This window comes from Prunus avium, chromosome 6, assembly GCF_965620075.1.
Source record: "Prunus avium chromosome 6, drPruAviu1.hap1.1, whole genome shotgun sequence".
Lineage (NCBI taxonomy): Eukaryota > Viridiplantae > Streptophyta > Magnoliopsida > Rosales > Rosaceae > Prunus > Prunus avium.
This window is the reverse complement of record NC_142289.1, coordinates 37,727,281-37,752,812: the sequence shown is the minus strand read 5'-3', so window position 1 is coordinate 37,752,812 and position 25,532 is coordinate 37,727,281. Positions and strand designations below refer to the sequence as shown.

The 25,532-nt window shown below is 39.8% G+C and overlaps 4 protein-coding genes across 4 annotated transcripts; 3 read left to right on the top strand and 1 right to left on the bottom strand.

The window, feature by feature from the left end:
* Window positions 1-1,549: 1,549 nt before the first annotated feature.
* On the bottom strand, window positions 1,550-9,301 carry LOC110767931 (nucleotide-sugar uncharacterized transporter 2-like). Its single transcript, XM_088254740.1, has 7 exons — window positions 9,223-9,301; window positions 3,193-3,332; window positions 2,814-3,022; window positions 2,626-2,719; window positions 2,331-2,518; window positions 2,040-2,210; window positions 1,550-1,948 (listed from the first exon to the last, which is right to left on the bottom strand). Exons 1-7 carry the CDS (start codon window positions 9,299-9,301, stop codon window positions 1,657-1,659), a joined length of 1,173 nt encoding a protein of 390 aa, XP_088110866.1. The 3' UTR covers window positions 1,550-1,656.
* Window positions 9,302-15,565: 6,264 nt separating this feature from the next.
* LOC110767935 (histone H3.2) lies at window positions 15,566-16,287 on the top strand. Its single transcript, XM_021971600.2, has one exon. It carries the CDS (start codon window positions 15,663-15,665, stop codon window positions 16,071-16,073), a length of 411 nt encoding a protein of 136 aa, XP_021827292.1. The 5' UTR covers window positions 15,566-15,662; the 3' UTR covers window positions 16,074-16,287.
* Window positions 16,288-17,324: 1,037 nt separating this feature from the next.
* Window positions 17,325-20,160, top strand: LOC110767933 (G2/mitotic-specific cyclin S13-7-like). Its single transcript, XM_021971597.2, has 9 exons — window positions 17,325-17,509; window positions 17,990-18,119; window positions 18,201-18,261; window positions 18,375-18,602; window positions 18,686-18,814; window positions 18,899-19,147; window positions 19,242-19,403; window positions 19,505-19,686; window positions 19,811-20,160. The coding sequence occupies exons 1-9, from the start codon at window positions 17,332-17,334 to the stop codon at window positions 19,956-19,958; spliced, it is 1,467 nt and encodes a 488-aa protein (XP_021827289.2). The 5' UTR covers window positions 17,325-17,331; the 3' UTR covers window positions 19,959-20,160.
* A 2,476-nt stretch (window positions 20,161-22,636) lies between these two features.
* LOC110767934 (G2/mitotic-specific cyclin S13-7-like) lies at window positions 22,637-25,486 on the top strand. Its single transcript, XM_021971599.2, has 9 exons — window positions 22,637-22,797; window positions 23,279-23,408; window positions 23,481-23,538; window positions 23,634-23,876; window positions 23,980-24,108; window positions 24,200-24,448; window positions 24,541-24,702; window positions 24,819-25,000; window positions 25,127-25,486. Exons 1-9 carry the CDS (start codon window positions 22,755-22,757, stop codon window positions 25,269-25,271), a joined length of 1,341 nt encoding a protein of 446 aa, XP_021827291.1. The 5' UTR covers window positions 22,637-22,754; the 3' UTR covers window positions 25,272-25,486.
* Window positions 25,487-25,532: the final 46 nt, after the last annotated feature.

The following is a 25,532-nucleotide window of genomic DNA, read 5'->3' as shown; positions in this document are numbered from 1 at the left end:
TTATATTTTTTAAATTATTTTTTAATACAATTTTCAACTGAAAATTTATTTATTTAGACTTGAAAATTAACAAATTATTCAATTTCATATAAAAATAAATATTAAAGTTAGAAAAGAGAGATATTTTGAAATTGAACTTGAATAAATATTAGTTATTAAATTAAAAATATAGCATTAAATATAAATAAATATTAAAATTATATATTTTTTAATTTGATCGATTCGGTTCAGCCCGGTCCAATTTTTTAAGACATGAAATCGAATCCAAAACTGGTCCAAATTGGTCCGGTTCGATTTTTGACCGGTTGTTGACTTTTTGGTCAACTCGGTTTTTTTCCGGTTTGGTTCAGTGTGGTTTGGCTCGAATTTTCGGTTCACCGGTTTGAGTGCCCACCCCTAGTTGGAAGAGTGAAGTGGGTGCGGCACTAGGTTTAGACTGATCTGAATATGATAATGCCTCTTTTATATAGAGGGTATTGGGCTGTCTGACCTAAATGGCTATTGGGCCTTTCCCTTTATTTTTTTTTCCAGAAACAAGCACAGCCCCTAACGGCTATATAAATATGGGCCTAACGGGCCGGGCTTTTGTGGGTGGGTCGGGCTGGGCTTTCTTGGGCTTAATCGGGCCGGGCCTATGGGCGGGGCTGGGCTTCAAACACCCAAGCCCAAGCCCAAGCCACAAAATAACGGGCCAGGCTAGTGTAAGGCCCATTGTGTGCCGAGCCATGCTTTTTCTCGATGGGCCGGGCGGGACCCCATTGGCCCATAAGCTCGCGGGCGAAATGATGACCCCTAGGTAAACATAAAAAATCAGCTTTAAAAAAAAGGGAAATAGCTCAAAATGCCACTCATTTTATAATTTTTTGTGAAAATACCACTCCTCCCCCAAAAATTTAAAGGGTCTCTTGGCTCCGTCTCTCTCTGTCGCTCAGCTCTCTTGCGTAGCTCTCTCTCTCTCGTGTAACTCTCTCTCTCTCTCCGATGCAGTGGTCTTCCTCCCTCAGTGGTGTCTGTTCATCCAAGCTTTACCTCCACGGTTCATATCCATAAGGTACTGTTCATCATCCTTTTATTTGAAATTTGGGGTTTTTGTGAATTTGGTTTAGGGTGTATGGATTTCTATGAAATTGGTTTAGGGGTTTCTTCGAAATTGGTTTAGGGTTTATAGGTTTCTATGAAATTAGTTTAGGGGTTTCTTCAAAATTGGTTTAGGGTTTAGGGATTCCTTAGTACACCACATCTTTCTTACCATTTAATTCTACTGAGCGTTGGTTTTTAGATGCTTGTATTAACCACAAACTTGCATTCTCTTTCGTTAAGTGGAATGAATTAGAGACCTCACCAATTTTTGCTTTCTAATGTCACACCTGTTTACTATGACAGAGAATGTTGAGTCATAGTTGTAACTGGTATGCAATGTAACTTAAGTGGTTAAAGACCATTTCATGTGTTCGATTTCCTCCTCACGATATCACTTGCATACAGAAAAAGGTTGTAATTGGTGTAAGAGAATTTCCTTTTCTATTTTGTTTCATTTGACGACTGCATGAGTAAAAATGGTTTGTAAGCCTGCTTGGTTTAGAGTTTAGACAACAGTAGTTGTTGTATCTTCTCTACATCTCAAACACACAAAAATGGTTTGTAAGCCTGCTTGGTTCACACAGCAGTTGTGGGGTTGGTGGTATCCTCTACATCTGACTCTACACGTTCTTCGTCGGTGGCTTTTGGTTTTAACGTCGGTAAGCTTTGCTTTGGGAGCTGCATGCTCACATTGTCTTGCGACTTTTGCAGGTTTAGTGATGTGTAAACAGACATTCCACAGAGGGCTGCAAGAGCCCCGCAAATGCTCACAAACCCAGGATCCGAATTAAATATAAGACAGCCCCCTAGTAGTATCACACAAGTCTTGAACTGTCCAAGAACAACATGTGAAGTCGCTGAGGTTGCCCTGCATAAACAGAACAAGAACTAGCCACTTCAAGCCAGTTCCAGTGAGGTAAAATGAGGTACAAAAGTTGTCTTTGTGACAAGAGACTCACCCAAGTGCCAAAGCTCCAGACCATTGGAGGAGAAAACCAAGGAGTGCTGATATAAGAATGGCTGTTGTGTTGTTGAAATCCCATTGGAAAAGTAGAACTCCTGGTGGATCCAACCATGGCATCAGAGCTAGTAGGAAGAATATTGTGACTGGCGTTGTCTTCCACATCAGCCTACACTTCCACATCAGAAACTGTCATTCTTTCTTTCTTATAGGGTATATTATTTGACCGATTTGCTTCACTAAACATCTTTAAGGAGGAGGTATTTAAAGAAAGAACTCTAATTCTTACGCGAGCGCCGTCCAATTGGCTTGCTGTTGCAGATTAGACCATAAGATTTTGTTTATGGCACTTGGGACTATCCATGCAATTGCAATTAAAGCACCGAACACATTGAACTCCACGTCTGTTACGGTTGCTATTGCCACACCTGCTGAGACAAAGCCAAAACCTGCACAACCATGACTTCCGATGATTATCTGCATAGAGATAGGAAATCGAAACGAGAACAGAAGTATGGTTCTTTGAACCTGAAAAAAGGTACGAAGGTTAACAAAAGAAATGGGGCAAAAGTATTTTGACTCACCTTGTTAAAAGAAATGGTTTTCCTGAAGAGAATGAAGTCAGCAGAAACAATGGTAGGAGTGACAGCAATTTTAGCCATCTGGTAGAAGCCAACACTGCAACAAGCAGAAAGGTGAGGAAGCCGAACAATGTATGTTTGTAACAAGTTAGTACTACATACAAGATGCAAGAAAGCTAGCAAGGAAGGACCTGTTATGCTTTAGGCTTATATTGGCAAGACCTGAGGCAAAAGCCATGACAGCACCTAAGGAGAAGATAGAAGAGAAAGGAGTAGTTTTAGACGGAGGAGCAACTGGAAGAATTGAAAGTGTCTTGAAAATGGCAAGAAGCAACCATGATGTCACATAATGGATCAATGTGAGAAAGATTGGGAACTTAAATCCAACTCTCCCCATTACCTGGAAGCAGAAATGCAACTTGAGCATAAGATTGTTAAACAAAATGATTAAAATCAAATGGAAAATATTCCCAACAAAAAATCTTATGGACCTTGTAAAATTGCTAAAGCATACTATCTAAAAAAAAGTAGGTAAGAAGAGAAGGACAAGGCTCTGACTAGTTTGTTTGCCAGGATAATCCCCACAGAGACAATGAAATTGAAGGTCATAGCCACGACTGGCCCACAAAACCATTGCTGTTGGCGCTTGGCGCCTTCTGACGTTCGAATTTCATTGTAGATAGAACCTCTGAGTTCTTCCAGTGCTCGACCTGATAATTAGGAATATCAGAACTACAAGAACCTGAAGAAGTAGAAAAGATAATTTTCATTTTGTGGTTTCCAAAAGGGTTTAATACACACACATTTTCCTTGCTTTTCATTTTGGTGAGCCCTGCAGATTGTTTCAGTATTCACATGGACTGAGAAAAGAAACAATTTCTTGTATACTATCAAACAAATCAAAGCATTCAGGCAATAAAACCTCTTTTATTGATTTATTTATATGTAATAAAAACTTGAAGCTATCCAAATTATCTTGGTACAAAATAAATCAGAAAAACCACTGTAGTTGCAGCACAAACAGAATGAACCAAGTTCAGCTTCAACAACTCCACAAGCAATACGTATCATTGATACGGTATCAAAGAGGAAAACCCAGATACCCGGAAAACAGTGTTCATATTTTCACTCAATAAAAGAACACAAAATTAAAGAGAAGCCATAGCCACAGTACATTACAAAACAGAGCCAATCAAAAAAGAAATATAATCATATAATGATAATGGTGATGATGCCAAATATAGTGTAATTGAGAGAGTTGAGAATGTATAACAAGATAGGTTTTGCAGAGAATTCAAATCTGCCAATTGAGTTTCTTACTTAGTGAAGGGTTAGATATACAAGTATACAAGGTGATTATTAGTTACAAACAATGCACAAGACATGGAGGGAAACATGGAGAGTTTCCATCCCTAAAACAAGGAATATGAAAACAAGGAAAAGTAACAAGGTGGTAGACAAGCCATTTAGGGATGTCTATGTTTTGTCTTTGACTTTACTAACACTCCCCCTCAAGTTGGTGCAAAGATATCACGCATGCCCAACTTGTCCAGTGAGTCATGGAAAACTTTACTTGATACGGCCTTCGTCAAGATGTCAGCAAGTTGGTTTTCCGAGTTTACAAATGGAAACTTGATTATACCCCTTTCTAGTTTCTCTTTGATGAAGTGTCGGTCGACTTCCACATGTTTGGTACGGTCGTGTTGTACTGGGTTATGTGCTATCTCGATAGCTGATTTATTGTCGCAGTACAAGTTTGTAGCTTTCAATGGTTTAATTCCCAGATCCTTCAGTAATTTCCGTAACCAGAGCAATTCACAAACTCCTTGAGCCATTCCCCTAAATTCTGCTTCAGCACTTGATCTAGCCACAACTTTTTGCTTCTTACTTCTCCAAGTGACTAAGTTGCCCCCCACAAATGTAAAGTATCCAGAAGTAGAACGTCTATCTGTGATGGATCCTGCCCAATCCGCATCTGTGTATCCTTCTGGGTTCATATGTGTATGTTTGGAGAATATCAACCCTTTGGCAGGGGCAGCCTTCAAGTACCTCATGATCCGAGTTACTGCATTCATGTGTGCCTCACTTGGTTGATGCATAAACTGACTCACCATACTCACAGCATAAGCTATGTCGGGGCGTGTGTGTGATAGATAAATCAGTCGCCCAACCAATCTTTGATACCTTTCTTTGTCAGTGGGTGCTTGGTCTGGATACATCCCTAACTTGTGGTTCTGCTCAATAGGTGTGTCAGCTGGCTTACAATCAAGCATTCCAGTTTCTGTTAACAAGTCTAACACATATTTTCGTTGGGATAGAAATATGCCATGTGTTGATCTAGCAACTTCTATGCCAAGAAAATATTGTAACTCACCTAATTCCTTCATCTCAAATTTACTAGCAAGGAGCTTCTGCAGATTCTTCATTTCTTCATTGTCATTACCGGTAACCACCATATCATCAACATAGATGATAAGGGCCGTAAGTTTGTCACCACGACGCTTTAAGAATAAAGTGTGATCCGAGTGGCTCTGAGTGTACCCAAAGCGCTTCATAGAATCTGTGAATTTTCCAAACCAGGCTCGTGGTGACTGCTTTAGCCCGTATAATGATTTTCTCAGCTTGCACACGGTGTTGGGACCAAGTGCCATGGAGATCCCTGGTGGTGGTTCCATATACACTTCTTCTTGCAATTCCCCGTGAAGAAATGCATTCTTTACATCATACTGCAAAAGTGGCCAATCAAGGTTTGCAGCCAATGACATGAGAACACGTACGGTATTGATCTTGGCAACAGGTGCAAATGTCTCTTGGTAGTCAATTCCATATGTTTGTGTATACCCTTTGGCCACTAATCGAGCTTTGTATCGATCTATGGATCCATCAGCTTTGTATTTAATGGTGTATATCCACCGACATCCAACTGGTTTCTTCCCTTGTGGCAACTGGACCATTTCCCATGTAGAATTCTTTTCCAGAGCTTCCATTTCAATCGCCATTGCTTCAGCCCATCTGGAATCTGTTATAGCATCCTGCCACTTATTTGGAACACATACAGTAGATAATTGATTGACAAATGATGCATATGACTTTGACAATCTATGAGTTGAAACATGGTTATTAATGGGATATTTAGATTTGGCAGTAAGGTCAGGACAATATTGAGGCTTGGGTTTTCCTCTAGTGGTCCTAGGTGGGAGAGTGTATGGTATAGCATTAGGTGCTTCGGGAATTACCTCAAGTGTTTCCTCATCACGAGACGACTGGTCCGATGGTTGAGAAGAAGGGGTTGTATTTTGTTGTTGATCGCAGCAACCATTTGAATTGTCTCCTCCGGGATCTTCACCAAATAAGAACGACAATTTTCCAATACCTTCATCGATGTCCAAATTTTGAAGTTCACTGGTGCTTGGCGACCGGTCGCTGGATTCTGTGCGACCGGTCGTTTTGTCACGACGACCGGTCGCTTCTGGATTACGACCGGTCGTTTTGTCACAGAGTCGATCTTCATCATCGCTGGAGCAAGGCGACCGGTCGTGGTCAGTGCGACCGGTCGTTTCAGGAAAGCGACCGGTCGCTTCTGGGTTGCGACCGGTCGTTTTGTCACAGAGTTGATCTTCATCATCGCTGGAGCAATGCGACCGGTCGCTGTGGTCAGTGCGACCGGTCGTTTCAGGAAAGCGACCGATCGCTTCTGGGTTGCGACCGGTCGTTTTGTCACAGACTTGGATATTTTCTTCCTTTTCTTCCTTCTCTTCATTCCTTCTCTCCCCCTGAAGAGAAGGGGGCATAGCAGCTTTAAAGTAGGATAAATCTTCATGAAATGTGGCATCCATAGTGACAAAGAGCTTACGAGTAGGAGGATGGTAACACTTGTATCCCTTTTGAGTTGATCCATACCCAACGAACACACATCGAATGGCACAAGGGTCCAGCTTACTTCTTTGATGAGATGGAACATGAGCATATACAACACAACCAAATATGCGAGGAGGCAGCTTGAGGACTGTAGGAAGAGAGACATGACGAGCCAAGGTGTTCAGTGGAGTTTCAAACTTCAAAACACTACTCGGCACTCGATTAATTACATATACTGCAGAAAGAAGGGCATGTCCCCATAAGTAGTGAGGGACCGATTTATCCAGCATGTAAGCACGAGTAACCTCAAGTAATTGTCGATTCTTTCGCTCTGCGACACCATTTTGTTGCGGAGTGAAAGATGTGGAGGTTTGATGAATGATGCCTTGGTCTCGAAAGAAATGTGCCAAGACATTGTTCACATATTCCCCACCATTATCAGACCGGAATACTTTGATGGAAGCTTGGAACTGTGTGGTAATCATAGCATGAAATTCACGGATTGCAGCGGAAACGTCACTTTTATGAGCTAGTAAATATACCCAAGTCATGCGAGTACAATCATCAATAAATGTAATAAACCATCTTTTGCCATTGGAAGAAACTTTAGCAGGACCCCAAACATCAGAGTGAACCAAATCAAAAGGGAATTCCGTTTTATTATCACTTAAGGGAAAAACAGTTCGATGGCTTTTGGCCAATACACAGGTTTCACACTGAAACTGAGAATGATCTAGGCCACGAAACAAAGACGGAAACAAACGTTGAAGATAGCCAAAGGATGGATGTCCTAGACGACGATGCCAAAGCCAAATCTGATGTTGATTGCGAGCTTGTGAGCTGGAACCTTGAGTATGAGCTGCCCTTGGTGGTGAAGAGACCGTCAAGGAATACAACCCCCCTCTTCGTTTACCATGCCCAATCGTCGCGTGAGTCGTGAGGTCCTGAAAAAGACAATGGGAAGGATAGAATGTGGCATAACAGTTATGTGAGTCAAGTAATTTTCCAACAGACAGCAAATTGCAATTGATGGAGGGAACAAGTAGTGTATGAGATAAAGATAAGGAAGGGGAAAGTGATATAGTTCCTTCACCAGCAACATTAGAGGGGACTCCATTGGCACTAGTGATGTAAGGATGACGAGACTTAGAAGATATTGTGGAAAACATAGTAGAGTCAAAAGTCATATGATCAGTGGCACCTGTGTCAATTATCCATGTAGTGGGTTGTGTACCTGATTCGGAGTCGGAGAGTAGGGTGGAAGATGGAGAGGCATCGGTAGTTATAACACATGCTGCCTTGGGTGTTTTGTTGCGGGATTTGAAAGCATCCCACCACTCAGGATAACCATGAAGCTTGAAGCACTTCTCAACAAGATGATCACCACCACAATGAGTGCACTTCTCAGTTCCCTTTGCATTGTCAGTTTTGGGACCCCGGGGGGGAAGTCCGGAGGACGTACGGTGTGGTGGCCGATATGGCTTGACCGCCATTGCACTCCCACCGCCAAGCATGGAAGATTGGCGATTATCTTCTTCTACCACTAGTGCATAAGCTTCAATGACTGCTGGAAGCGGATTCATGGCAAGAATCCGACTACGAACGGAATCAAAGTTGGGATCGAGTCCTCCCAAAAAATCGTACACACGTTCCACCTCAAGTGCTTGTTGGTGAAGAGCCACATCATCGGGATTGGTATGTTTGCAGGGACGGAGGCTGTCAATTTCCTGCCATATTATGTGTAATTTTTCGTAGAATACATTCACAGGTTCACCACTTTGAGAGGTGGTGACTGACTGACGACGGAGTTGGTACAACTTGGAGCTATTCTGTGTGACAGTATATGTCTTCCGAGCTGCGTCCCACACCGCATAAGCCGTTGAGCAGTGATCAAATAAGGCACGTACATTTTTGGTCATGGAGTTGAGGAGCCATGACTGCACCAAACAGTTGTCTTCATCCCAAGCTTCATAGCTAGGATCATCAATGGCAGGGGCAATCTTTTTACCATTAATGAAACCAGCCATACGACGAGCAGTGATGGCCAAGCGAACACTACGAGACCATGCAGGATAGTTGGACCCATCCAACTTATCAGGAGTAATTGGAGAGTAGTCATGAGAGGACCGGGGTGGTGGTGGTGTTGTGGAGTCGATCTTGGTGGAGTCGATTTTAGAGGAGTCGTCCGTGGAGTCGTTGATGGAGTCGTTGGTGTCACCCATGAGGTAAGTATATAAAAGGATGTAGAGGAAGAAATAGCTTAAAACTTCAGCAAACAAGAGCACAAAAAGGGCTTGTGATCAAGACCAATTTTGAGGCAAGGCAAAGTATGAGGTAGGAATAATATAACAGCAAATTATGGGCAAGGATAGGTAGAGATTTAGGCAAGAACAAGGTTATGCAGAGGCAACCAAAATCGATTGCTCTGATACCATGCCAAATATAGTGTAATTGAGAGAGTTGAGAATGTATAACAAGATAGGTTTTGCAGAGAATTCAAATCTGCCAATTGAGTTTCTTACTTAGTGAAGGGTTAGATATACAAGTATACAAGGTGATTATTAGTTACAAACAATGCACAAGACATGGAGGGAAACATGGAGAGTTTCCATCCCTAAAACAAGGAATATGAAAACAAGGAAAAGTAACAAGGTGGTAGACAAGCCATTTAGGGATGTCTATGTTTTGTCTTTGACTTTACTAACAGATGATGCAGCTCACAGAATGCATGTGTTGCCAAACCTGCTTCTCCTGCATCACTGTCTTTTCGTTTCACAAACTTCTTAACTTCGTTTCCCACCAATGAATCCAACAGCCCCATATGCCAATGATCTAACAGAGGCACCAATCAATATGGCATCACGTAGCCCTCAAAATCATCAGCAAAACAAAAAGCAACCCATTAAAAACCAGTTATCCACAGAAGATGAAAAAGCTTCTTTGAATGTTGTGAAGGAGGAGAAACTTAGTTGCATTGCATTAGAGTCCTTCAATCCTACAAACACTCAAAAGACTGTTTTTTTTTTTCTTCTTCTTCTTTCTTTTTGATAATGGAATTAATAATGTACAACAAAATAATAATGAATATTGAAGAAAAGGAGTTTGTTACGTTTTAGGACATCTTGCTTAGTTTGCAATGTTTGTGAGCTCCAAGTTGGGGAGACAGGCGGGTGAGAATAACAGTCTTGATGGGTGTAGAACTATCAATTGATGTAGGTTACCTGGGAAGTTAAGGAAACATGAAAGAGATTTTTATGATCAAAGAAATAGTCAAAGATTCAAGTACATGTGCTTGAGTCACCGCCAAGTAGTGAGAGCGATGGAGTGATCATAATCTCATGGCCTAAAGTATACGTTAGATATTATGGATATTAACAAACTATAGGCATCTTCATATAAATATTAATTTGGTATAGTTAGCTTCACCTACAAATCATTAAATCCTAATCATGTAAACTATTATTAGAAGCAGCAGAGGTCCATTAGTTAATTAACTAATTAATGGGTCTTTCTAAAATAATATAAAAGTTTAGTTAGAAATAGTTTGCGATAAGTTACGTGCAAAAGGAAAATGGTATCTTTTAATTTAAGCCAAATATGAATCTTTTGGATAGATGATAAATCATTTCCCTTTAAATATCACATGGTGCATTCATCTCATTTAAGTCAAGTCCATTACAATGTTTTCTATTTTTGATTCATGTATGGTAATTAATTGTGGGCATTATGCGTTGGTGCATGTATGGCTAATTAAGAAGGCTATTCTATACATGGAGGATTGTTCCATGAACACTATGTAAACCCTTCACCCCTTTATGGAATAAACGGACAAGAATTTGAGTGAGTTTTCATAGCCTTTGGCTTTCTAGAAGAAGGAGTTCTTCTAACTTCCCGACTCTTATCTCTTTGGGGGATTCCTTAGAGTGGCGAGTTACCGACCCTCGAGTCTCACTTGTGTTTTCTCACTTAATCTCTGCAAAATCCGGTGTCAGATTGGTATCAGAGTTTTTCCCGTTCATGGCTGGAAGGCGTGGAGGTCGAGGAGGTCGTCAACCTCAGAATCGACAAAATCCACCAGTTCGTGAAAGATATCTGCGTGATATCGAAGTGGACGATCTGAGGAGACAAGTGCAGCAACTGCAGCAGCGTCTAGAGCGCTACGAACCTCTGGAACATGATGATCCCCATTATGAGTCAGAGAATGAAGCATCGGATGGCGAAGAGGAGTACAACCCTTTTGGTCGTGAACATGATCGAGACTCAAGCATTGAGAACAACCATAGGCATCATGGAAGGAATAATTATTTCCAGCAAAACTTTGGCATCAAAGTTGACGTCCCTGAATTTGAAGGCAAAATGCAGCCAGAAGAGTTCATGGATTGGCTCAACACTGTGGAGAGAATATTTGATTACAAGGATGTGGCAGAAGATCGCAGGGTGAAACTAGTAGCAATCAAATTGAAGAAACATGCTTCAATTTGGTGGGAACATCTCAACAAACAGCGGGTTCGGGAAGGAAAGAGGCGGATTGAATCATGGGAAAAGATGAGAAGAGAATTGAAGAAGAAATTCATTCCAGAAAACTACCGCCAAGATTGTTTCCTCAAGTTTCATAATTTCAAGCAAAGTGATGTGTCTGTGGAGGAGTATACAACAGAATTTGACAAATTACGCATGCTTTGCGACATCATAGAACCAGAGGAGCAAACAATTGCTCGCTATCTTGGGGGACTCCGCTCTGAGATTCGCAACATTGTACAACTACAGCCATATTGGTCTTATGGGGATGTTGAGAAATTATCTTTAAAGGTTGAAAAGCAGATTAAGGAAAGTCGTGGTGGTACCTCAAGATCTTGGCTCAAGGAGGGTAATTCAAATCGAGCACCAATAGCTATTGGAAAACCTGCCTCAGCTCCAAAAACATATGCCTTCTCAAAGCCAACCCGCAAGCAAGAAGGTTCAGCGAGTTCAAGTCGTTCAAACTCAGTTCGTTGTTTCAAGTGTCAGGGATTGGGTCATATTGCATCTGACTGCCCAAACCGCAAGATAGTTTCGTTTGTAGAAGAAAATGAGGAAGAATTCAATGAAGAAGTTGATTTAAATTTGGGTGAGGGACCAAGGTTTGACGAAGAATTAACATATGGTGATGAAGGAGAGAGCTTAGTCATTCGAAGAAGTTTAAATGCAGCCCAAGTGCAGGAAGACAATTGGCTTCGAAATAATATATTTCACACACGGTGTACTTCCCTTGGCAAGGTGTGCAATGTCATCATTGATGGAGGAAGTTGTGAAAATGTGGTGGCTACCACCATGATGGAGAAATTAAATCTTAAAATGATGGAGCACCCACAACCTTACAAGCTCTCTTGGTTGCAAAAGGGGAATGAGGTAAGGGTTAACAAAAAGTGCTTAGTTCAGTTTTCTATTGGGCAAAATTATAAGGATGAAATATGGTGTGATGTTGTTCCCATGGATGCGTGTCATTTGCTACTTGGGAGGCCTTGGCAATATGATAGGAAAGTCGTGCATGACGGGTTCAGAAACACCTATACCTTTGAAAAGGATGGAGTTAAGATTGTTTTGGGTCCTATGAAGTCAGGGAGCAGTCCAAAGCCAATGAAAGTAGATGGAAACAACTTATTGACCAAGTCTGAGTTCTTGATTGCTTTTGAAGAAATTAAGGAAGCATATGCACTGGTGGTAATGGAAGAGAATGAAATGAAGGTTGGGATACCTCCTACATTGCGCCCTTTGCTTCAAGAATTTCAAGACGTCATCCCAAAGGAAATTCCAGCTGGGCTTCCACCAATGAGGGATATCCAACATTGCATTGACTTCATTCCCGGGGCCGTTATTCCAAATAAAGCAGCATATAGAATGAACCCTAAAGACTTCGAGGAGCTCCAGAGGCAAGTTGATGAGCTGTTGAGCAAAGGATTAATAAGAGACAGCATGAGTCCTTGTGCGGTACCCGCACTTCTCGTACCAAAGAAAGATGACACTTGGCGTATGTGTGTGGATAGTCGAGCAGTGAACAAGATAACCATCAAATATCGCTTTCCTATTCCTCGTCTTGATGATCTTCTTGATCAACTCCATGGTGCCACCGTGTTCTCTAAAATAGACTTGCGAAGTGGATATCATCAAATTCGTATGAGACCTGGAGATGAATGGAAAACTGCTTTCAAGACAAGGGATGGCCTCTACGAGTGGATGGTAATGCCTTTTGGGTTATCTAATGCTCCTAGTACTTTTATGCGGCTTATGAATCATGTTTTTAAATCTTTTATTGGACGGTTTGTGGTGGTGTATTTTGATGACATTCTCGTCTACAGCAAAGATCCAGATACACACAAGGAGCATCTTCGTCAAGTGTTCAATGTTCTACGAGAACAAAAGTTGTATGCCAACCTTAAGAAGTGTGAATTCTTGACAAATAAATTGGTTTTTCTAGGCTATGTTGTGTCAGGTGAAGGAATTATGATAGATTCTAGCAAGATTGAGGCTATTACATGTTGGCCTGTGCCAAAGTCGATTCACGATGTTCGAAGCTTCCATGGCCTTGCTTCCTTTTATCGTCGTTTCATCAAGGCGTTTAGTACAATTATTGCTCCGATCACTGAGTGCTTGAAAGAGGGAAAATTCTTATGGACTCATGAGGCTCAGAAAAGCTTTGAACTTATCAAAAAGAAAATGACAGAAGCTCCTATCCTAGTTCTACCAGATTTTTGCAAGGTGTTCGAGGTGGATTGTGATGCTTCTAATGTGGGAATTGGTGCTGTCCTAAGTCAAGAAGGCAAACCAATTGCTTTCTTCAGTGAGAGGTTGACTAACTCTCGCACGAGATATTTGACTTATGACAAAGAATTTTATGCAATTGTAAGGACCCTGGATCATTGGCACCATTATCTCATATCACAAGAATTTATTCTATATTCCGATCATGAAGCTTTGCAATTTATTAATGGCCAACACAAGCTGAATCGCAGGCATGCTCGATGGGTTGAATTTCTGCAAGCATACACATTTCACATTAGGCACAAGTCAGGAAAACAAAATCAAGTGGCTGATGCGCTCAGTAGGCGACATTCTTGCTTGAGTACCATGCAAACAAAAGTGTTGGGATTTGAAGTGATTAAAGAACTCTATGAGGATGATGCTTTTTTCAAAGAAATTTGGTCTGAGTGTTCTATTAGGCCACGTGGCCCATACTTGCTGCAAAATGGGTTTCTTTTCAAAGGAGTTCGTTTGTGTATTCCTGAATGCTCTTTAAGAGATGTAACAAGACATTGGATGCATCTCATATTGCTGATTTATATTTTCGAGAAATTGTCAAGCTTCATGGCATTCCGAAGACAATTACATCTGACAGAGATCCTAAATTTGTTGGCCATTTTTGGCGGACCCTTTGGAGGAAGCTGGGCACAACCTTACAATTTAGTTCCTCCCACCATCCTCAAACGGATGGACAGACTGAAGCAGTCAATCGGAGCTTGGGAAATCTCTTAAGAAGTTTGGTGGGTAAAAATATTCGCCAATGGGATCAAATTTTAGCACAAGCTGAATTTGCTTACAACCGCTCGACAAGTCAATCTACTGGTTCTAGTCCCTTCATGGTGGTTTATGGGAGCAATCCAATAAGTCCCCTGGACTTAGCGCCACTACCTACAAGCTATCAGTTTAGTGGAGATGCAGAAGAGCAAGCTAAAAATATCAAAAAGCTTCATGAACAAGTGCAAGAGCACATCATCAAACAAAATGAGAAGTATCAAAGGCAAGCTAACAAGCATAGGAAGCCAGCTGCGTTTAAAGAAGGAGATTTGGTATGGATTCATCTTCGCAAAGAGCGGTTTCCTCGGGGCAAGCATGGAAAGTTGAAACCACGAGCTGATGGCCCATTTAAAGTACTCCGGCGTGTAGGGGATAATGCTTACAAGATTGAACTCCCAGGAAATTATGGAGTATCAGCAACCTTCAATGTGGCAGACCTTTCTCCGTATCATGGCAGTGAAGACGAAGAGAACTCAGGGACGAGTTCACGCGCAGCGGAAGCGTATGACACCGAATCTGACCTCCTCTAAATATCACATGGTGCCTCCCGAATCTGACCTCCTCTAAATATCACATGGTGCCTCCCAAAAATGGCTTTTGAGCATAAAAGTCAAACTTGTGCCATTAAAAAGTCTCAGCTAAATTGAGAACAAGGGTTTGATCCACATTATAAAAAATAAAAAAATGGTGGTGCCACCGTGCCATAATAATAAGAAGAGGATTATAAAGAAAAAAAGAAGTATTGCTTATAAAATTAGTCTAGACAGCCACCATGAAGTTGCACTTTGAAGCATATTTTTGAGATGGGGGTAACGAATGAGGGGAATCATGCAGAACAATATTTTGCTGCTTAACTTTGTGGGTTCCATTCCATGGCTTGAAATTTACTGTCTAACTTCCTAAGCATAAGCATATCAAAATTACTTGGCAATTGGCATGATTAGTTGGGTGCTTGACCAAGAAAAACAAAAGAAACTATCTATGCCATGACTCATCAAGGAAGAGACCATGTTCGTCTGAAGTTGGAAAGTCCTTTGCAGATGTGGGTTAGATTAGTTGGTGAAAGGCAGCGTATCCGCTCTCTCATACACCATATTCGATTTCCCTGCTCGTAGATTAAAGTAGTTAGAATATTGTTTTGTAAAAATTAAAGTTTGAAAGCCCAAAGTGAGATGCATCGGGCTAGTTTAATGGGGAATGAAGCCCAAATTTCATTATGTTTTTTTCAAAGCAAATCCAACTTTCATTGATCCTTACTGTTCAATCCACACTCGAATACTTGACCCGCCAACTCAAAAATTGAAAAGGAGTGAAAATATTCCGTTGCCGCTAGAATAAACCAATTTTATTGGTCCACTTACAGTGCACACGGATCGCAATCCCTAACAACCTACAACAAATAATATCCACCATTGATAACAATACAAATCAACGCTCCATATCCACCGATCCAAAACTTTCAAAATTTGACCAAAATTTCAAACCCGCCGCTTCTCCACACTCTCACTCTATAAATAAAACTCATCAAAACCTCCCCAATTCACAAATTCATATCGCCCTCCTTTTTCTCTCATTTTCTCGCTAACCAGACACCCAAATCTTTCCATCATTCACATCAAAACCAACTCCAAATGGCTCGTACTAAGCAGACTGCTCGTAAGTCGACCGGAGGCAAGGCGCCACGTAAGCAGCTGGCCACGAAGGCTGCCCGTAAGTCAGCCCCAGCGACTGGAGGGGTGAAGAAGCCTCACCGTTTCAGGCCAGGAACTGTGGCTCTGAGAGAGATCAGAAAGTACCAGAAGAGCACTGAGCTCCTGATCCGCAAGCTTCCATTTCAAAGGCTTGTGAGGGAGATCGCTCAGGATTTCAAGACCGATCTCCGGTTTCAGAGCAGCGCCGTGGCGGCGCTGCAGGAGGCGGCGGAGGCCTACTTGGTGGGTCTGTTCGAGGACACCAATCTCTGCGCCATTCATGCCAAGAGAGTCACCATTATGCCCAAGGACATCCAGCTCGCTCGTCGGATCAGAGGCGAGAGGGCTTGAGGAGATTCAGAGAGCAATTCAGAGAGCAATTTAGGAATTATTTAGTCTATGATGTTTGAACGGCATGTAGTTAGTTGTAGATGTTTGCCTTATGCCTTAGTCTTTGTTTTGGCTTGTGCTGAGACGACAAGTCGTTGAACCATTCAGTTGGGTTTGTGTAATGCGGGGGCGTAATATGGATCTGAAATCTAATGGCTAGTTGGATTTGTGTTGATATTGCTGGGTTCTTGTTTCAATTGTTATTTGTCTTTGCATTTCCTATTTGAATCTCAGCTTGTATTGCCAAATTGATATTTGCACATATGACTACGTTTTTGGCTTAAACATGTCAAAATGTGCCCAAATTTTTTGTTATGCAAAAATTAAAAAAGGGTTCATTTTCACTCAAATTGGGATTATTATTGGGTTGCGTTGGATGACATGAAATGTAGATGGGCCTGAACCCACAAATTACCCAAAAAAAATTGCCCTTTCTAAGCATACAAGTCACGGAAATGTTATAATAAGGGAGGTTGTGGGTGAGGTGATTTAATGAGAGGTTTAATCCCACTACACAACAAGAGAGAAAATATTGAACTTGAACTTTTCTTTTAATGATTGAATGGTTGGATTGAACTCCTTATCAAAATCCCTTTCATTATAGAAGTTCTCGTGGATGAGGGGATTTCAATGAGGGGTTTAATTCCACTATCCAACAAAAGAGAGGAAATATTGGGCAAAAAACCATTTGGGAAAGGCCCAAAACAAATAAAACTTAAGGCCCACGCAGTTGTGAAATTTTTTGCTATTTTTTTTAATCTTTATTCAAACCCTATGGGAAGTTGATTACATCGTTTAATTCATTTTTAGAAACCAAAAATAAATAAATTCGTGAATCCCCCTAGTAGAATTGTCATGTCAAGTGAAACACAAAATAAAAAATAAAACAATCAAAACTGGAAAAAGGAAAAAAAGGAAAAAAAGAAAAAAGAGATACGTACGTTTAATGTGCCAGACGAGACATGTTAATTTTGATGTGGGTTATATGGTAAAACAGCCAAAGTTGTTTGGTGTGTCATATGGCAAATGCCAAATATGAAACTTACCAATTACACCACGATTTTAAACCCTTCTTAAAAATGAATCTTAGCCGTATGCAAAATCCAACGGTCCGGATTTCAAATAAGAAAATATGACCGTTGGGGTTGAAATTTCGACCGTTGGGGCTAACGTCGGTTCGGGAGCTTCAAATAGTGCCCTTTGCTTTGCTATTAGACTCATGAAACAAGAAACGCAAAGCGCAGAGCAAACAGAGAGAGAGAGAGAGAGAGAGAGAAAAGAAGGAGACTTTCCTTGGGGTGAATTTATTGGATCCAGAAACCCTACAAGGCTACAGATCTCATCTCAGCAAATCATGGAGCACGCTAGAGCAGCAGTTCTTCCACAACAACCCAGAGGTATTCACCGATCCCACCTTCTGTTTTTTAAATAGAACAACGATTCTTTCAAATTTCATTTTAATGCCATGGGTACTTTTCTTCGTTTAGCATATTGGGTTTATGTTTCTGCGATAATGCCATGGGTTTTTATAGCATTCATCATTTTTATTTCTGAGATCTTTCGATGTCGTTTTATCTGGGTTTCTCTTGCCTTGATCATTGGTGGGTTGGTTATTCATCTAGATCAGTGCAAGATTTCTTTTTTCCCAAATTTTATTTCATCATTTCAGTTTTTTTGATTATTTGGATATGCCCTTTTCTGTTTCTTTCCCTATTTGTAAATTTGGAACGCAGAATTGATTGGGTTGTAGCGATTTCAGATTTCTTTTGGGGGTTTTTTGTATTTTAATTTCTTTATTTCGGCCATTTTCATGTATTTCTTTCATTCATAAAATCAAGGTTTTTTTATTTATATGTTCATGTTTGTTTTTCTTATAGGAAATGACAAAGTCAAGAATGAAGCACAGAGAAGGAACCGGCGTGTTCTTGGAGACATTGGTAATAATCTTGAGGCTGGTCGTATTGTTGAAGGGAAGCCCCCTGTTCAGATTTCTCGCCCCATAACTAGGTTTATTTCTCTCTCTCTCTCTCTCTCTCTCTCTCTCTCTCTCTCAGGCGAAATTACTAACAAGTTGTACTTGACTTGCAGAAGTTTTCATGCACAACTGTTAGCAAAGGCACAACAAGCACAAGCAGAAAAGAATCATGTGGTAATAATCTTGAACCACTGCTTTTTATCTCTTTCTTTATATAATGAATATCTAGTTTTGAATCTTGAAGTTAATTATACCTGTTCATGGTATTGGGCTTTTTAAATTTGTAGAACCCTGTGCTGCCGGTTGTTGAAGATAAAAAACGAGGTCCTGCCAAGAAGGTGGCAGTGGCTGTAGCTCCCAAGAAGGCAATTGAAAAGCCAAAATCTGAGACTCTGGTTGTTATAAGTTCTGATGAAAGAGTAAAGGATAAACCAGTGAACCAATGCAAGCCAGTAGAAGGGCCTTCAAGGAAGGAAGTCAAGACTCTGACTTCGATCCTCACAGCTCGAAGCAAGGTGAGTTTTGTTGATTTTCTAGCATATTGTGAGAGAATTGCTTCCCTTTATTTGTTGGGGTATTGAATTTTTGTTTGCTGCAGGCTATGGCTGGTGGAGTTAACATCAAGCCAAAGGAAAAGATTGTTGATTTTGATTCAGCTGATGTTAATGATGAATTAGCTGTGGTGGAATACATTGATGACTTGTACCAGTTCTACAAGCTCACTGAAGTATGTTCTTGTTCTCTTCCCCCCTCACTTCAAATTTCCCCTTTTCCTATCACTTCTCTTACTAAAGAAAACTTCCTTGTGCAGGATGACAGCAGAGTTAATGATTACATGGAGTCGCAGCCAGACATAAACCCAAAGATGAGATCAATCCTAATAGACTGGTTGGTAGAAGTTCACAGGAAATTTGAACTGATGCCTGAAACCTTCTACCTGACTGTGAACATAATTGATCGATACTTGTCAAAGAAGATCGTTTCTAGGAGGGAACTTCAGCTAGTTGGTATTAGTTCTATGGTTATAGCATCCAAATATGAGGAAATCTGGGCTCCACAGGTAATGTTCTCTTATTCAGTTGTTTTATGAATTATTCATACTTGATTTCAAACTTGTATCTTTTTTAATCTGAAAATGGGTTCTTGATATGCAGGTCAATGACTTTGTTTGCTTATCAGACTATGCATACACTGGTGATCAGATACTTCTGATGGAGAAAGCAATTCTGGGGAAGTTAGAATGGTACCTGACAGTTCCTACCCCATATGTCTTCCTGTCTAGATACATCAAAGCCTCTGTTTCACCTGGTGAAGAGGTACTTATTTCACCATGACAATATAACCATGAATGCTTTAAGCTCTATTTTTAGTGAAGTAACATTTACTAATTTGATTCTCTTACGTTTTTGTAATGCAGATGAAGAATATGGTTTTCTTTCTAGCTGAGCTCGGAATTATGCATTATCCAACTACTATTCGGTACTCTCCCTCCCTGATAGCTGCTGCAGCTGTCTATACTGCACGTTGCACCCTCAACAAAGCTCCTTTCTGGACTGAAACTCTGAAGCACCACACTGGCTACTCTGAAGAACAGTTAAGGTAATGTCTTCTTCGTCTATATATGTACTAAGTTATAACCCTCCTCAGCTATAAATTATAATTAGCATATTTGCAGTCAATATATACTAATTGTGGAGTCTTGTGTCCTTTTGTCATACAACAGGGATTGCGCCAAGCTCCTGGTTGGCTTTCACTTGAAAGCTGCAGAAAGCAATCTTCAAGCAGTTTATCGGAAATTCTCGAAGCCTGAACATGGTGCCGTTGCTCTTTTCACTCCGGCCAAGAGTTTTCAGTCCTCATCTTCTTCTTGAGCTGATTCAAGTGTTGTGTTTATTTCGAGTCTTGTTTACTTTTTGTAGACAAAAGCACCCATATCCCCATATGTGCAAGTGGTGTTTTTAGATTGAGTAATGAGTATGAGAAGATTCTCACAACCGTATTGTTCTAAAATACAAACATAGTTATGTTTCTGCTGATTCAAATTGTGTATTAGATATAGATAAGATCAGGGCAGAGGCTTAATGGTCCAATTGCTGCAAGCTACTGTTATTCTTTGTATTCTTTGTAAGGAGTTTCTTACTTGGATTTGGATAGAAATAAAAAAGGGTAATGCTGGGCTTACCATATTTTTCATACCACATTCATACCACCTCTCTAATAGAGGTGGAGCCCACCAATACAATGGGGCCCACCTCTATTAGAGAGGTGGTATGAATGTGGTATGAAAAATATGGTAAGCCTAGCATTTTCCAATAAAAAATAGGGTAATGCTAGGCTTACCACATTTTTCATACCACATTCATACCACCTCTCTAATAGAGGTGGAGCCCACCAATACAATGGGGCCCATCTCTATTAGAGAGGTGGTATGAATGTGGTATGAAAAATGTGGTAAGCCTAGCATTTTCCTAAAAAATATTAATGCATTAGAAAACATAGGATTGGAGTAGACTAATACTGAAATATTAATGTTCCTTGTACTGTATACTATGTTGCATGAGAGAGAGACTTTTGTCTAAAATGAACCAAATGAGAAATGACCTGTGAAGTGATGCAAGCAGCAATAATGCAACTGCGCTTGAGAAAGAAGAAATTTATTAAACGAGAATAATATATAGTCAAAATTGAAAATGTTTAAAATAAAAACAAAATACCCACCCTGTTTTCTTACTTTTCATTTTTATTCTTCTCCCATTTCTGTTTACTAATAAATTTAAAATCTAGCATGACTTGACTTCGTAAAATTGAGGACGAGCTCCTCCTTAAAACATTGACAAAGTTTCAACAAAAAGGTATAAAGATATTAAAATCATTTAACAAGTGTCAAAACCACATTGGTTGTAAAATAAAATATACAATATACCTAAAAATGAAAAGACCACTTAACCCTAATCAAAATCACACAAAATGGTCTTAGGAATGAAAAAATGCATGGGTCCCACCTCAAAATCCGTAATCACATCCCCTCAAGATGAGTAATCAGATCAACTAGGGAGGGGTAGTTGATCCGATTCCCATTCCATTTTTCCCTTACTACCTTCCAAAAATACCCTTACCACTTTAAGATAACTACAAAACACCCTAAACCCTAAACCCTAGACAACTAGGGAGGGGTAGTTGATCCGATTCCCATTCCATTTTTCCCTTACTACCTTCCAAAAATACCCTTACCACTTTAAGATAATTACAAAACACCCTAAACCCTAGACAAATAAAAACTCATGTCACTTTTATATTATCAAGATTATGCTTAGGTTATTATTATTTGATATTATTTGAAATTGGTTAGTTTAGCACCACAATATGGAGGAACAACATGGACATAAAACAAAAACTATTGACACTTGTTATGTTCTTCCATCCCATAAAATGAAGAAACCAGACTTTGAAGCCGAAAAAAAAAAATCAATGGTTGTTTATTAATCACCGTTGGAAAAAGCAAAATTTTTCCCTTTTCACCTTGGTTGCTAGCCTCTACTTGTCTTGTTATGCTTCTTATCACCGTGTCATATTTGTTTTTTTTTTTTCCTATTATATTCCTTATATTTTTATATACTAGTTTTTTCATCACTCGTTATATAGTATCTTATATTATTCAATTTGCTTTTTTACAAGTTATTCAAGTGAAAAATATACATTTATATGTGCAGGGCATCTTAGTAATCAAATTAGTTTAGGTTCTAATTCATGAGACTTAGTAAACAATAACAATGGGAATCAACTCTATTCTTGTGCTGATTCCATATGGTTTGTAAACAACTTAATGGGAATGATTCTTCCCATACTAATTCATTACTTCCCTGATTTCTAAATTCCTCAATTCCTTACTTCTTCCATTCTTGGTAAGTAAATGACCCCTTGGTGTGCTCCCAAGTGGTCCTGGGTTCAAGCCCCCATGGTACTTGTGTGTGTGAGTTTCCCCTCTCCCCTTCCTAGTTTTGGCAAAAATCAAAATCAAAATCAAAATTTTAAGAACTTGGGAAAAACAAAACAAAATCTTAAGAAAGAAAAAATGTATTAAATGTGAATAATATATAATAAAAATTGAAAAAGTTTAAAATTAAAAATAAAATAAAAGGAAAAAGAAAAGACCCACTTTGCCTTAAAAATTGAAAAAATGTTTTATTTATGTAAAAACATATCCCCACGTTAGTTTCCACCACCCCTAAATTTCGTTATTTTCATTGTTTCCTATTTCTATTTATAGAATTATATCATCTATTCTATACCATTTTTTATATCAAATTATATTAAATATACCTACGAAAATGAAAAAGACCACTTAACCTGTGCGTGAACACATGCTTATAGCCTAGTATGGCAAATTCCAAATAGGAGTAACTTGCCAATTACACCCATCTTGAAAATCAATCGTAGCCGTATGCGAAATCAACGATCGAAATTTCAAATAAAAAAATTTGACCGTTGGAGCCAACGTGGGTTCTCGAGCTTCAAATAGTGCCCTTTGCTTTACTTTTAGACTCCTGAAACAAGAAACACAAGCGTGCAGAGCAAACAGAGAAAGAGGGAGAGAGAAAAGAAGGAGACTTTCTTTGAGGAAGTCATTAAATCCAGAAACCCTAGAAGGCTAGAGATCTCTGCCAACCATGGAGGACGTTAGAGCAGTGGTTCTTCCACAACAACCCAGAGGTATTCACCGATCCCAGCTTCTGATTTTTGAATAGAACAACGATTCTTTTAAATTTCATTTTGGGTTTTAGTACTTTTCTTCCTTTAGCATACTGGGTTTATGTTTCTGGGATAATGTTATGTGGGTTTCTCTTGCCCTGATCATTGGTGGGTTGGGGTTATTATTCCATCATTTCAATTATTTGTTTTCTTTTTCTTAAATTTGGAACGTAGAATTTATTGGGTTTCTGGTTGTTGGGTTTACTGTTTGTCCTTTTCATTTTTCCTGCTATGATTCTTTATGGTTTGGGTTCAGTCAGTGCCAACTGGGTTTCTCTTATTTGATCGATTGCAGTTATCTCTTGTGGTTGTAGCGATTTCAGATTTTTTTGGGGCGGTTCTTTGTATTTTAATTTTTTTATTTCGTCCCTTTTCATGTATTTCTTTCATTCAGAAAATCAAGTTTTGTTAATTTACATGTTCACGTTTGTTTTTCTCAAAGGGAATGACAAAGTAAAGAATGAAGCACAAAGAAGGAACCGGCGTGTTCTTGGAGACATTGGTAATAATCTTGAGGCTGCTCATCTTGTTGAAGGGAAGCCCCCTGTTCAGATTTCTCGCCCTATGACTAGGTTTCTCTCTCTCTCTCTCTCTCTCTCTCTAATTTACACATGTGCAATTCCTAACAATTTATTGACTTGCAGAAGCTTTCATGCACAATTGTTAGCCAAGGCACAAGCTAAAGCAGAAAAGAACAACGGGGTAATAACCCTTTTACCACTTTTTGTCATGAAATTCTAGTTTTGAAACTAGGAGTTTTTATACCTATTCATGTTTTTGGCTCTTTGAATTTGTAGAACCCAGTACTGCCGGTTCTTGAAGATAGGGCAGCTGCTCTTAATAGAAAACGTGGTCCTGCCAAGAAGGCCGCAGTAGCTCCCAAGAAGGCAATTGAAAAGCCAATATCTGAGACTCTGGTGGTTATAAGTTCTGATGAAGAAGAAGAAAAAGATAAACCAGTGAACCGATGCAAGCCCGTAGAAGGGCCTTCAAGGAAGGAAGTCAAGACTCTAACTTCAATCCTCACAGCTCGAAGCAAGGTGAGTTTAGACGTTCTTTTTGTATTTGTGATGACTTTTTAACACATTGTGAGAGAAATGCTACCTTTTATTTGTTGGGGCATTAAATTTATGTTTTCTGCAGGCTATGGCTTGTGGAGTTGACATCAAGCCAAAGGAAAACATTGTCGATTTTGATTCAGCTGATGTTAGTGATGAATTGGCAGTAGTGGAATACATTGATGATTTGTACCAGTTCTACAAGCTCACTGAAGTATGTTCTTATTCTCTCTCCCCCCCCTCCCCCTCACTTCAAATTTCCCCTTTTCTTATCTCGTCTTACTAAAGAAAACTTCCTTGTGCAGGATGACAGCAGAGTTCATGATTACATGGAGTCACAGCCAGACATAAACCCAAAGATGAGATCAATCCTCATAGACTGGTTGGTAGAAGTTCACAGGAAATTTGAACTGATGCCTGAAACCTTCTACCTGACTGTGAACATAATTGATCGATACTTGTCAATGAAGATCGTTTCTAGGAGGGAACTTCAGCTAGTTGGTATTAGTTCTATGGTTATAGCATCCAAATATGAGGAAATCTGGGCTCCACAGGTAATGTACTTATTCAGTTGTTTTATGAATTATTCATACTTGATTTCTAACTTGTATCTTTTTTAATCTGAAAATGGGTTCTTGATATGCAGGTCATTGACTTTGTTTGCTTATCAGACTATGCATACACTGGTGATCAGATACTTCTGATGGAGAAAGCAATTCTGGGGAAGTTGGAATGGTACCTGACAGTTCCCACCCCATATGTCTTCCTGTCTAGATACATCAAAGCCTCTGTTTCACCTGGTGAAGAGGTATTTAATTCACCATGATTTGTGTGATAAATATTGATATCGAACCATACTTTTAAGCTCTATTTTTAGTGAAGTAACAAATACTAATGTGGTTCTCTTAACTTTTTGTAATGCAGGTGAAGAATATGGTTTTCTTTCTAGCCGAGCTCGGAATTATGCATTATCCAACTACTATTCGGTACTCCCCATCCCTGATAGCTGCTGCAGCTGTCTATGCTGCACGTTGCACCCTCAACAAAGCTCCTTTCTGGACTGAAACCCTGAAGCACCACACTGGCTACTCTGAAGAACAGTTAAGGTGATGCCTTCTTCTGTATATAACCTTCCTCAGTTATCAATTATATTCGGGTATTTGTAGCTGTGAGTGGGGAAACAGATGTGGTTTATATTTACTAGTTCGATTGTGTTCTTTGTCATACAACAGGGATTGCGCCAAGCTCTTGGTTGGCTTTCATTTGAATGCTGCAGAGAGTAATCTTCAAGCAGTTTATCGGAAGTTCTCAAAGCCTGAACATGTTGCTGTTGCTCGGATCCCTCCTGCCAAAAGTTTTCTATCCTCATCTTCTTGAACTGATGAAAGTTTTGTGTTACTGAGTCTTGTTTACTTTTTGTAGACAGAGCATCCATATGCCTAGTGTTGTTAGATTGGGTATGAGAAGATTGACCGTGTTGTTTTAAAATGCAGTACGTCTATCTTGTTTCTTGGGTCATGTATATCCTTAGCTCTCGGATTTGTCATTTTTTCAACAACATCCAACAATATAAGCCAATTTTAGTGTTACTATGATGTCTGTTCAAAGTTTAGCCTGTGAACACCAAACTTGGTGCAA

Excerpts from the sequence above, each read along its gene's own strand:
- LOC110767931 (XM_088254740.1), bottom strand. The coding sequence starts at position 9,301 with ATGGGGCTGTTGGATTCATTGGTGGGAAACGAAGTTAAGAAGTTTGTG. Across the intron at positions 2,720-2,813 it reads ATAAGCCTAAAGCATAACAG|TGTTGGCTTCTACCAGATGG; the intron begins GTCCTTCCTTGC and ends TGCTTGTTGCAG. Across the intron at positions 2,519-2,625 it reads AAACCATTTCTTTTAACAAG|ATAATCATCGGAAGTCATGG; the intron begins GTGAGTCAAAAT and ends ATCTCTATGCAG.
- LOC110767935 (XM_021971600.2), top strand. The coding sequence starts at position 15,663 with ATGGCTCGTACTAAGCAGACTGCTCGTAAGTCGACCGGAGGCAAGGCG.
- LOC110767933 (XM_021971597.2), top strand. The coding sequence starts at position 17,332 with ATGAAACAAGAAACGCAAAGCGCAGAGCAAACAGAGAGAGAGAGAGAG. Across the intron at positions 19,404-19,504 it reads CTGTTTCACCTGGTGAAGAG|ATGAAGAATATGGTTTTCTT; the intron begins GTACTTATTTCA and ends TTTGTAATGCAG. Across the intron at positions 19,687-19,810 it reads TACTCTGAAGAACAGTTAAG|GGATTGCGCCAAGCTCCTGG; the intron begins GTAATGTCTTCT and ends GTCATACAACAG.
- LOC110767934 (XM_021971599.2), top strand. The coding sequence starts at position 22,755 with ATGGAGGACGTTAGAGCAGTGGTTCTTCCACAACAACCCAGAG. Across the intron at positions 23,409-23,480 it reads ATTTCTCGCCCTATGACTAG|AAGCTTTCATGCACAATTGT; the intron begins GTTTCTCTCTCT and ends ATTGACTTGCAG. Across the intron at positions 23,877-23,979 it reads TCCTCACAGCTCGAAGCAAG|GCTATGGCTTGTGGAGTTGA; the intron begins GTGAGTTTAGAC and ends TGTTTTCTGCAG.